Source organism: Sinocyclocheilus grahami, unplaced genomic scaffold, assembly GCF_001515645.1.
Source record: "Sinocyclocheilus grahami isolate Dianchi unplaced genomic scaffold, SAMN03320097.WGS_v1.1 scaffold54.1, whole genome shotgun sequence".
NCBI lineage: Eukaryota > Metazoa > Chordata > Actinopteri > Cypriniformes > Cyprinidae > Sinocyclocheilus > Sinocyclocheilus grahami.
In genome coordinates this window covers 1,668,567-1,681,037 of record NW_015505233.1, presented here as the reverse complement: position 1 = coordinate 1,681,037, position 12,471 = coordinate 1,668,567, and the positions used below count along the sequence as shown (strand labels likewise).

The following is a 12,471-nucleotide window of genomic DNA, read 5'->3' as shown; positions in this document are numbered from 1 at the left end:
AGTTCTAACCTCAAATAGGTAGAGGCACTGAGAGGCCCCGGTTTTGTGTCGGCTTGCTTAAACTGCTCCAGAGTGTCCATACTGTAGGCCCTGTCGAGCTCCTCCGTCCCCTCAGCAGCCAGACGTGGCAGAACGTCCGGCACCAGGTCCTCACTCGATGAATCCTTGTGAACCGGTAGAGGACTGGGTTCCATATGTAGAGACCTAAGTGGATCCCATATGTGTAAAGTCCACGGTATAGCCTCAGAGCCCGTGTTTCCCCGGGAGACTTCTGCCATTCCCAAGAGGATTATAATTACCTCTAATCTTCCATATGCACCTAAACAGTTGTTCATATGTGTAAGTGCTTCCGAAACCTCCTTCGAGAAGGATGGGGCTTGTGCAGCGTTCCTGTTACAAGTGGAACGGGTCAGTTTTCCCAGTGTTATCCAATCTCACTGAGTGGGTAGTGCTACGACAACAGTGACTGGTCTTCTTGTTGCGAGCCCTGGCCTACACCAAAAAGGGGCACAGGAGGCTCGCACAGAACACTGGAAGGGGCAGCATCCATGGCGTTTTGGTAGGGATCCCAATTCGTCGGTCACTGACATGAAGTCGAGAGTGACCGACTGAAAGGGAATGTCTCTGTTACATATGTAACCCTCGTTCCCTGAAGGAGTGAACGGAGACGTCACGTCCCATCGCCATGGCTGCGGTACCACTGCTGAGCTGCCGGGTCACTGGCTCGGCTCCTCAGAGAAACATACATTCTGGGTGAATCTAAATCAAAACTTGCAGTCATACAGCTTTGTTTTTTGTGTCCTACAATTTTGTCACTTTGTGGTACTATTGGCTTATGCTTTTGCAAAGACTAAATTAAGTTTAATTACCTTAATCAAGTTTTGTGATTGTTAATTGTGAACTGTGATTTTAATCACTTGGTCTGCTGGACAGTGCAATTAATAGCTGTTAATGCAAATTACTGTTGTTGTCAAACCTCAGCTGAACTAGAGCCCACAGATCTTTTTTAGTGAATCAAGAACATACTGTGTGACCAATTTAGTCCAATTCCCAAACAAGTGATACTCATGAATCAGTTTGTTTTAGTGAATCAAAACCATACAGTGCGATGAGTGGATTCCAATTTCTGAACATATGACTCTGAGTTGGTTCTTTTGAGTGAATTAAAACCACAGTGCATACGATTTACAGTTATGCTACACATATTGTAAGAGTTGAAGGTTTTTATTTGAGTGGGTGTTCGTATGGCATTGTGTAGCTAAAGATTTGATATAAAAATGAATGCATAGTGTTCACATTTTTGTTTTAATATTGATGTCTAATATAGTCAGTAATTAAGGCCAGGTATTGCATTTCCTTTATGTTGTCTCAATAGCATCAATACACATTTTGCAATAATGTTTGTGTATTTATTACTGAAACAACCTTATTTGGCTGAAAGGAACTAAAATAATTAAATAATGATTTCCATTCCTAATAGGCTCATATATAAATATGGATGGTGATGTGTTAATGCACTCATGATTCAGAATGACTTGGTTTTCAGCTTTGATTCTATAAGTGGTCTGGGTGGATTTTATGTGTTATCTATCCTTTAATATGTCTTGATCATTCTGTTCCTCTGGGCCTGTTTTCTCATCTTGCTGGTACACATATTGTATGGCCACTGCCTCCATTATTCCAGAGACATGTGTTTGGCATTGAGGCAGCTCTACACCTGTCCTGGCTGTTGCAGCAGCTTGTTGTGGGCCCTGGGCTGCTGGGGGTCTTCATGGGTCTCTGCAGGCCCCAGACATGTCTCTTGGCTCCTGGCCCTCTCAGGATAGATTAGCCCTGAGCTAAAATAAAGCCAGACACAACCAGGTCGATGCCAACTTGGGAGCCATGCCCATGTGATACCATCAGGGACTGCTTGCATGAACAATTGGATTTTAATATAATACATTATTATTATATCTTAGTAGTATGATCTAATTTTGAAGAACTTTGAGAGTTTTGTACTCAGGTAGTTGGTCCATTCTGTACTTGTGATTCCTTTGAGTATGTGTACACTCTGTGAAGTGGGGTTATTTCAGGACAGGACACAGGGTGTCTGAAATGTTCAGCCGAACCCACCTACTGTCACATTCACCTCGGCTGCTCTTCACACCACAGCCCAGTGCAGCCGAGAGCAGAAAATACTTCAGTGCCATCACAACCCATATGTAGTGTAACCCTATCATTTTGGTTTATAGAGACTTTAAACATGATTCAAAAGGACATTATCTGGAACAACCCAGGGTTCTTGTGGGGTTTCAACATGCAGCCATTTAGTTACTAATGCAGATATTTAACCACTAGGCTGCTTATTCGTACAACATAGTATCAGTTTTGATTTTTGCACATAGGCTCTTGAAATTAAAGTGAGACATTATTGGAATTTATATCAGTGGGCCTTTTAAAATGAAGCACATTTTGCATTCTGGGTAAATCTAAATCAAAACTTGCAGTCATACAGCTCATTGTGCTTTGTGTCCTACAACGTTGTCACTTTGTGGTACTATAGGCTTATGCTTTTGCAAGGACTAAATTAAGTTTAATTGCCTTAATCGAGGTGTGTGATTGTTAATTGTGAACTGTGATTTTAATCACTTGGTCTGCTGGACAGTGACCGTGGAATTAATAGCTGTTACTGCAAATTGCCACTGTTGTCAAACTTCAGCTGAACAAGAGTCCACAGATTTTCATAACAGTAAGTGTTTTTTGTCTGTACTGTCAGTGTGTATGTAGAGTTGTCCATTACTCGAGGTGTGTGATTGTTAATTGTGAACTGTGATTTTAATCACTTGGTCTGCTGGACAGTGGAATTAATAGCTGTTACTGCAAATTGCCACTGTTGTCAAACTTCAGCTGAACAAGAGTCCACAGATTTTCATAACAGTAAGTGTTTTTTGTCTGTACTGTCAGTGTGTATGTAGAGTTGTCCATTACTATTCATGTTCAGCCATTTTTTGTGTAGCATGTGCCATTATATATATATATATATATACACTAAATTTGTGGTCAGTGAAATTTTTATAAATATTTTCAAAAGTTTTATGCTCACTAAAGCGGCATTTATTTGATCAAAAATACCGTAAAAACAGCAATATTGTTGAATATTATTACAAGTTTTCTGTATTAATATCATGTTAAATGTAATTTATTTCTGTAATGGTAGAGCTGAATTTTCAGGGGCCATTAATCCAGTGTTCAGTGTCACATAGAAATCATTCTAATATGCTGAATTGTCTCTCAAGAAACATTTTTTATTATTATCAATGTTGAAAACTGTTGTGCTGCTTAATATTTCTGTGGAAGCAATGATACAGGATTCTTTAAACAGAATGTTTAAAAACAGCATTTGTTTGAAATGGAAAACTTGGTAATATTAATAATGGTTCCTAAACAGTGGTAAAAGTGCTTTACATTGAAAAATTAAGTATGAGATGCTAAATGTGAATAAAAAAATTAAAACGGTTATAGGTATTGACATGGTTATGAACTGCTTCCCATACTGTATGTTTTTGTTGTTGATGTCAAAGGCTGCGTGTCCAATGAATGAATGAATAAATGAATCTTAATTTTAAAATCTATTAAACTGAATGAATGAATAAATAAAAAAATTAATATATATAAAATAAATGAAATAATGCAGGGAGTAAGGTAAATTACAGCATACTGCTTAGTCAGAGACTGCACAGGTATAAAGATCTGCTTACAGCCTGGACTTGAATGTGGCTAATGTTGACATCTCGTGGAATCTTATTTTTCCAGTCAGGCTGGGGGAGGAAGGGAGGTCTTCATGCCTGATTACTAATAAAAATTTGCCGGGAGTATCAACTCAGGGGGCTGATGTTGCTGAAGTGACAGAGCCAAAATAGCTAATCTTCACAGTCGCAGTTTCAAGCACTTAGTTTCTCAGTTGTCTGTGAAATAAGCTACTCCATTTCCCTGCACCCTGCTCTCTCTCTTACACACACACACACTCTTCCCTGCACTCTGCCCCCTAATACTGAATATTTTAATAACTTATTTAGGTGGGCATGCCTTTAGAAAAGCAAGGCTAGAGATCATCTCTTATGTAGTCTACTTAAAAGAGTAGCCCCAAAATTAAATTCTCTCATTATTTATTTAAATGTCATTACAAACCCGTATGAATGACATTTATCAAGGCACATTTTTGAAGAATATACTGGTCATTCTGTTCAATATAATCAAAATAATATACTCTTAAAATAGTGTAACCTTCTAACAGCACTGTTTTGTTTTACCTCCCAGGATGTGGAGATCCGAACGAATGCGGCGCTGTACAGTGTACAGCAGATCAGTGAGCTGCTGAACCGGGTTCCCCGACAGATGCTGCTGCTTCTGAAAACCAACGACCTGCTGAGAGGCATCGAGACTATCCTGCAGACTAGAGCCAGCTCCAGCTCCTTCATCAATATGTCCCGCTGCTGTACTCGTGCCATTGCCAGGTAAGACATCAGCGACAGCAAAGTGATTGCCATTTAATTTCTCAAGATAAGAAAGATAGATAGATAGATAGAATCTCTCACGTAAATGTTGTTTTCATGAACTTGCTATTTATCACAGAATTCTGAAAAAAACATTTATCATGATTTTCACAAAATTATCATGATTTTCACAAAAATATTAAGCAGCACAACTGTGTTCAACATTGATACTAATAGGAAATGTTTCTTGAGAACCCAATTGAGCTTATTAGAATGATTTCTGAAGGATCATGTGGCACTAAAGACTGTAATGATGCTGAAAACTTAGTTTTGACATCTCAAGAATGAATTATTTTTTAAATGAATTTAAAAATAAAAATAGAAAATGGTTATAATAATACTTATAAAATGTCATAACACTGTTTTACTGCATTTTTTCAAATAAATGCTGTCTAATAATTATTTAAAACTGATTTGGAATTTTGATAATATAAATTATATATACAATAGTAAGGTTCTGCCGTATTCAATGCCACATTACTTGAATAGTCACAAGGTTAGAGTTTCAGCAGCCGAACGAACCGGTTCCCACACGTTAGGAGTGTATCTGCTCTTAAACGCCTCGTTCTCTCTGTTCAGTGGGCTCTCATTGGCTCATCTCTGCATGTCTGCTGTGGAGCTCAAGTCCCTGATGTCATCTCAGTGCTCAAAGACAGTGTCATCTCACTCACACCAGTAACTCACAGACACTATCCCACGCGCCGCAGGAACTCTCCTTCATTTAAACGGACTCTGTGGGACCTCACAGAGCATTTAAATGCACTCAGACACACAGCCCCCTCAGTCCAACCTCCCCCACCCTGAAATTAATGTCACTGTATTGTACTACATTGTACTTTACACAGCAGTGAGCAGTGATCATATTGATTTATTCTCACCATTCTAATGAAGAACACGATGATTGGAGGAGAAAATCGTTCGGATTTGAAGGAGGGCTCCTGACAGTTGTCAGCACAGAGACGCTCACGTCTGCTCGTAAAGGATTTCAGCGCGATACAGAAAGAAAGAAGCACCCAGACATGAAACTCAATGCCGTCTGCCTCAGCGCCTCTTTATTAAAACCAAATGGCAGCAAAGTGCAGAATGCAGAATCTAAAATCCATTACCAATTTCTGCGCTCACAGAAACAGCAGAAAGAGAAAGACAGACCTAGAGAAGTAACCGGACCATCACACACTGATTTAGTTTGATGTGAGCTGAAATGTTTGCAGTATCATCTATTACGGCGAGTTAGGTTTCTAAAGTACAAGCTGTAGGAATAGTTCATCCAAAAATGAAAATTCTGCCATCATTTACTCAACTTCAGACCTGTAAGACTTTCTTTTTATTTGTGGATCACAGAAGTAGACAATTGCTATTCATGATTTGTCATACAACAAAAACACAGAAAAGCTCCAAAAAAAATAAAAACTTAATTAAAAAGTTAAACCAACTTGATTTTCAAAGTCTTCAGACTTCATACAACAGATCTGAAGAAAAAAAGCTTGCATCTAGCCTGTGTCTGCATCCAGAATTCAAAAATGGCATGCTAAAAATCTATCAGATGGCTTGGAAAACAGTGCTTTTATGGTGTTTTTATCTGTTTTTGGAGCGCCGCTGACTCTGAACTGTCTATAAAATGACTTAAACCTTAGTGCTTTTGTGACTCGCAGATAAAATGAACAGCATACTTGTTTGGAACTGAGTAAATAATGACAGAGTTTTAATTTTTAAATGAACTATTCCTTTAAAGAACAGAAACACGAGTCTTGTTCTTTCTTTGTATTCTACACACCCCACTCACTTTTCTTAGAAACAGACACTGTGAAATAACGTCATGAAATTAGGTTATTTTTCTTAGTCTCCCCATGAAAGCAAAGTGACATTAGCATTCATTCTGTAGCCTCACACTGTTAAGTATTAATTTCAGCCTCACTGTACAAGTGACTAATGCAATCCATGTGATCAAAGTTCTGGAGGTGTCCCTGCGCTTTTCAAAATACTTAATGGTGTCTGGAGAAAATTAGAAGAAAAAAACATATTTTCTTGTCCTTTTACATGTTTGATTAGCCTTTTTTAATAAGTACGTGCATTTGGTGATGGGTAATATGCAGTAAGCCACTGTCCTACAGCTTTAATACACAATTCACAATTGGTGGAATGTGGTTAAACTAACCACAAGTCCTACATTTAGCATTTCGAGTGACATTTTGTAATATCTTTCATTTCATAATTCCAAAATATTAGCCTGTATATTGATTAACAGAGCTGTAGTGCATGTTTATTGAAATATAAATATAAATTAAAGTTTAATGACAATTCTACCTACTGTATGTGCATTAACAATCTCTTAAACATATAATTGAATGATTTTTGGTGTTATTAATTAAAGTTATTGTAAGCTCAGAATTTGTGCGCACTTGCTTCCATTTTTTAAACCAGTGGTTCCCAACCCTGGTCCTGGAGGCACCCCAACACTGCACATTTTGCATGTCTCCTTTCTCTGACACACCAATTTCAGGTCTTGGAGCAGGGGTGCCCAAACTCGGTCCTGGAGGGCCGATGTCCTGCAGAGTTTAGATCCAACCCTAATTAAACACACCTGAACCAGCTAATCAAGCTCTTACTAGGCATACTAGAAACTTCCAGTCAGGTGTGTTGAGGGTAGTTGGAGCTAAACTCTGCAGGACACCGGCCCTCCAAGACCGAGTTTGGGCACCCCTGTCTTGGAGTCTCTACTAATGAGCTGATTATCTTAATCAGGTGTGTTTGATTAAGGAGACATGCAAAACATGCAGTGTTGAGGTGCCTCCAGGACCAGGGTTGGGAACCACTGTTTTAAACAATGTCCCACTTGAAAGGATTTTTTGTAAAAAATCTATTTGTGATGTACTTTGGCTTTGTGATCGCTTCCCTAGAAATAAATATTTCCAAGAAAGAGTATTTGAACAGCAGTAAAATCTCTGAATTGCCATTTTGTAGTTGCTGTAATTCCGACATAATGTCAATGCAACTTCGAGTGAGCTTTAGTCATAACCAAGCAAATAATTTAAGACTACTCAAGACTTATTTCTAGGTTTAGATGATTGATGTTAAGTTTTTCCAACCCCTCCATTTTTATTCTTTCTACCAACCACTGAGCCGCCCACATAGGATTGTTGGATATCATATGCAGCGAAGAAGCATTTATGCGGCTCTCAAAAATCTACCAGATGAAGGCAGGATGTTATGATATATTAGTTTCAAATGTGCATTAATACCTCTGCATCCTGTGAAGGTAGTCGTTTTCAGGTTTCAGACACATGCATGGTATTGAGAAATGAGGATGACTGGAGGTGCATGCTGGGTTCACTCTTTCTGTCATTCTCTGTCTGCTGGCAGGGACAGACAGACTGAAAGGCCTCTCGCTGAGCAGGGTTAATAATTCATCTCCCGCTCAGCTGTGACAACATCCACTATATCTCATTTTGATATATTAAATATGATCATTCACAAGATTCACCAAGTAATACTCTAAATATAAACCTGCAGGATCTAAAATTAACTATAGTGCCAAATGTAAAAATTGGCTTTGGCTGTGGAATCACTTACACACACACATTACACTACTGTTCAAAGGTTTGGGGACAGTAAGATCTTTTTTGGAAGAAATTAATACTTATATTCAGCAGGGATGGATCAAGTTGATCAAAAGTAAAAGTAGAGACATTAGAATGTTGCAAAAGATTTACATTTCAAATAAAATGCTGTTCTTTAGAACTTTATACTCGTAATAGAATCATGAAAAAATGAATGTCTCAGTTTACAAAAACAAAAATATTAAAGAATAATAATACAAATAAATAAATAAATAAAATAGTCATGTTTTAAAATATAGTAAAAAATAGAAAGCAGGGTTACATTGTAATAATATTTCACAACATTCGTTTTTTGATGGAAGTTTGTTTTTACCGTGGAATAAAATAAATTGTGAGTTTATATCTCACAATTCTGACATTTTCTTTTAATTCTGAGTTTACATCTTACAATTCAGTTTCTGCCATTAAATAAAAAAGAGTAATTGAGACTTTTGATCTTTGAATTCTGACTTTATCTTAGAATTATGCGTATATCTCACATTTCTGAGTTTATATTTCAAAATTCAGAATTGGGGGGTGGGTGCAGAATTGTAAGATAAAAAACTGCAATTAAATTTTTTTTTTATCACATGGTGGGAACAGGCTATAGTTTTACTGTATTTTTACTCCAATAAATGCAGCCTTTTGCAGCAAAAGCTTTAAAAATCTTACTGACTTGAAACTTTTGAGTAGATGTGCAATTCATTACATTTTGCAGCAAAATCCTGCAACTTAATAATTTATGCATTTAGCAGACGCTTTTATCCAAAGCGACTTACAGTGCATTCAGGCTATACATTTTTTACCACTATGTGTCTACGACCTTTTATCCTGCTAACGCAATGCTCTACCACTGAGCCACAGGGAGAGTGAGTGAGTGAGTGAGTGAGGGAGGGAGTGAGGGAGGGAGTGAGGGAGGGAGTGAGGGAGGGAGTGAGTGAGGGAGGGAGTGAGGGAGGGAGGGAGTGAGTGAGTGAGTGAGTGTGTGTGTGTGTGTGTGTATTATATGAATATATATATTAAATACGGTAATAGTGTATTATATGAATATATATATTAAATACGGTAATACTAAATCTATTTCTATGACTGGTAAGAAATATTTTGTTAAGAATACATTTTCTCAGCTCAATTCTCCTAGATTTGGCAGGTCTGGCAAAAACCTTTGGATTCTGTGTGCCGAGCATGCAACAAGTTACTGTTGACATTTTTGCTAGATTTCTGGCAAAGTAGGATGGGTGTCGATTCGTGACTGACTCCTGGGTTCCCATCAGTCCCTGCTTTCTGTTTTCAGCCTGTATTCTGTTCATGCTGTCGCTGTGCTCCTGTCAGATGGTGGAAATGATACCAGCGTGACATCTCCAGCCTGACACAGCAGCTATGATTTGAAAAGTCAAACTTGTCCAGTCCACCTCAAAAAGCTTTGTACAGTTTGAATACTCAGAAATTACAGGGAATTTCACCATTACCCTCCTCTTATTTCTCACTCCCCTCATCTTTCTTTTTCCAAAGGGAACGTGTAAGGAAATGAATGCGATTTCACTTACTGTTTGTCAGTTCAAAGCTGTTCGCTGTGACAATGTGAGATGCATTCAGGAGAGCGGAGGAGTCATTGTTTTCCCCCCAAGGACATCCCACTTACTATGGCCTTGACACTGCTAGCTGTCTCTCTCTCTCTCTCTCTCTCACTGTTAATATTACATGACCTAGTGTGGTCTTTCTAAAGTCCTCACTTATACCACGAAGCCTGAGCCAACACAATCTGAATCATTTACTTTAACCAGTGTAATCTCACCTCTCCTCTACTGGATCTTAGTCTTTCTTATCTTTCTCTGTGTCTCTGTGCCTTTCTTTTAGACACAAGAGGAGTAAAACCAAGTCTCGGACCAGGCTACTGCAGATCTCTCTGTGTGAGCTTTGGTCTCTGTGTCAGATAGATCTGTATGAACTTATGCTGTGGCTCCGCAGCTCCGCGCTGGCCAGATGGGTCCGTTACCTCCTCAACTGCCTACCCTACACAAACTGAGAGCCTTGAACCATGCCATTACGCCCTCTGTACTGAACTCAACACACTGCCAAGTTCATTGTGTGTTGATCATGAACCGTTTTTAATAAGAGCTGAAATTCAAAAAGTCTTTTTTTTTAACTTAACAGACAGCCATAGTCATGAAAGTTGATTGAACATATGATTAATTAGTCATGTGATCAGTATGTGTGAGCAAATGCTCCATGCATGTTTAGTTTCTTTTAAAGTAACCAAATGATATTTTTCACTGTACTGTAAGTAGGTTTGCATCATGCAGTATCTCAGACTTGTGAAATCGCTTCTGGATGCAGCATCAAGCTGCCATGTGCACATCACGTCTCTGCCGAATTTCATGGAAAGTCTTCATTTTACATTCCTTCAGATTTCAGAACATATCAAACATTTTAATACAACAGTTACAGAATAACATAAAAATATATGTTATTTATTTTGGGACTTTTTTTTTTGTTAAACTGTGGTTTGTATGTCATGCCGGATCAATAAATGGGATTGTTTTAATTTTTGTTTGTGGGTTTCCTTTTTTATCTTGTGTTTTATTGTGTCAAATTTGAGTCACGCTGAATTCATTAATCGGTGAACCAAAACATATTTTTTATGTGGAACACAACAGACAACAGACTTCTCAATTCTGTTCAGATAAGCGTATGGTGACTAAGGGCTGTCAAGCTTCAAAAGAAAATAAAGTCATTTATGACTTGTTTGCTGTATTGTAGTCAGTGTTATTTTAGGATCATTGATACAATATTATGGTGTTTAATATTTTGAAATATTAGATTTTATTTTCAGTTTTTTTCCATTTTTCCATTAGTAATGTTGTTGTTTTTGTCATTTTTATAATTTGCTAATGTCTATAGTTTTTTTTATTTTGTTCTAGTTTTTAGTTTGTTATTTTAATACTTAAATATAAAGTAAATGAAAATGAGAAATGCTGCCTTGCCAACTTCCTGAAATATTTTATTTCAGTTAATATTTTATTTTAAGTGCTATTTTTTAAAATGTTTTTAGGTTTAGTTAAAGATAATATCCCTGATTTTATAGATCATTCAAACTCAAATGATGATCCTGTGTGACCTTAAATTTAAGTCACTATTTACTGAAAATGGTCCATGCCGCCATATTTACATATTTAAAATAAAAATTACATTGACATTGATCATGATGATCTGATCACGATGTATGAAGTTTGAATATGCGTACATGTAAATGAAATGCATTGTGGAGCTTGGACAGTCTTCAAATAATAATAATAATCTACAGAAGAAAGTATGTTGTATGAGTTTTTTTAATGACATGAGGGTAAATGTTAAATTTTTTGGATGAACTAATGCTTTAATGGATTTTTTTCTCAATTACATTTGACATGTATATAAGTAGTTTTCACTGAATGCATTGCATGCAGTACAATCAAGAGCTTGTAACGGCATAAATGTTGTAAGCTAGACCTGTATCAGATGTTAAAGAGTACATCACAGCTAGTCTTTTTTTTATCCAGAGGGCAAGTTTTGGATCAATTACACCCTGTTCTACCCTCCCAGGCTATCTTTTTGAGGTTAGACCCCAGTCGAAGGGCCACAGGAGCAGAGCATCACAGAAAAGCCCTCACTTCCCCCAGCCTGAAGGCAACAGCCAGCAGTCAGGAAGTCCAAACCCCGCCATACTAATGCCCTTAGGCTAGAGAGCAGATTTTAGCTGCCAACCATCAGATGATGGACATTATCTGCTCAACAAGTCTCTTCCACATCACTCTCTGCTCAGCTCACAGCTGAAACTAAATTGCTGAATCCCAGCTTCACCATCCACAATAATGTGTCATTTACTGTGTCCATAGTTAATCTTGTCAGGCACGAATTGCAGTGTGTTTCCAGGAACCATACAAACTTGTAATTAATAATTTCTGTGGATGGGATGCACTCAAATTGTGTAAATGCACTATTTAATTTTTTTTTGTCCCCTTGATATTTGCTCTTTACAATCTGTTGTGTTATCCTTTTTATTGGATTTGTTGTTTGTCATGTCGGGAAAATTGCCTTGGTTAGCAATAGCTGAGCTGAAGGGTGAGGCCCAAAACGATGGAGGTAACTCTTTCTCTCTCTCTCTCTCTCTCTCTCTATACAGTAGTCAACATTTGAAGTGGATCAAAAAAGTTCATCAAAGTTGTCCTAAGAGCTAAGTTATCCTAAAAAGAAGGTTTTAGGACAACTTCGATTAAATGTTTTGATCCACTTTAAATGTTGACTACTGTATATATATATACAGTGGGTACGGAAAGTATTCAGACCCCCTTAAATTTTTC

General features: G+C 37.6%; 1 protein-coding gene across 2 annotated transcripts in view; it reads left to right on the top strand.

The window, feature by feature from the left end:
- Window positions 1-10,650, top strand: part of adck1 (aarF domain containing kinase 1) — a 143,824-nt gene extending 133,174 nt beyond the window's left edge. For both annotated transcript variants that reach the window (XM_016269702.1, XM_016269701.1), the window contains 2 exons: window positions 4,300-4,496; window positions 9,989-10,650. In XM_016269702.1, the coding sequence (XP_016125188.1) occupies window positions 4,300-4,496; window positions 9,989-10,157 (366 nt within the window). In that variant the 3' untranslated portion in view covers window positions 10,158-10,650. The remainder of the gene's footprint in view (window positions 1-4,299; window positions 4,497-9,988) is intronic.
- Window positions 10,651-12,471: the final 1,821 nt, after the last annotated feature.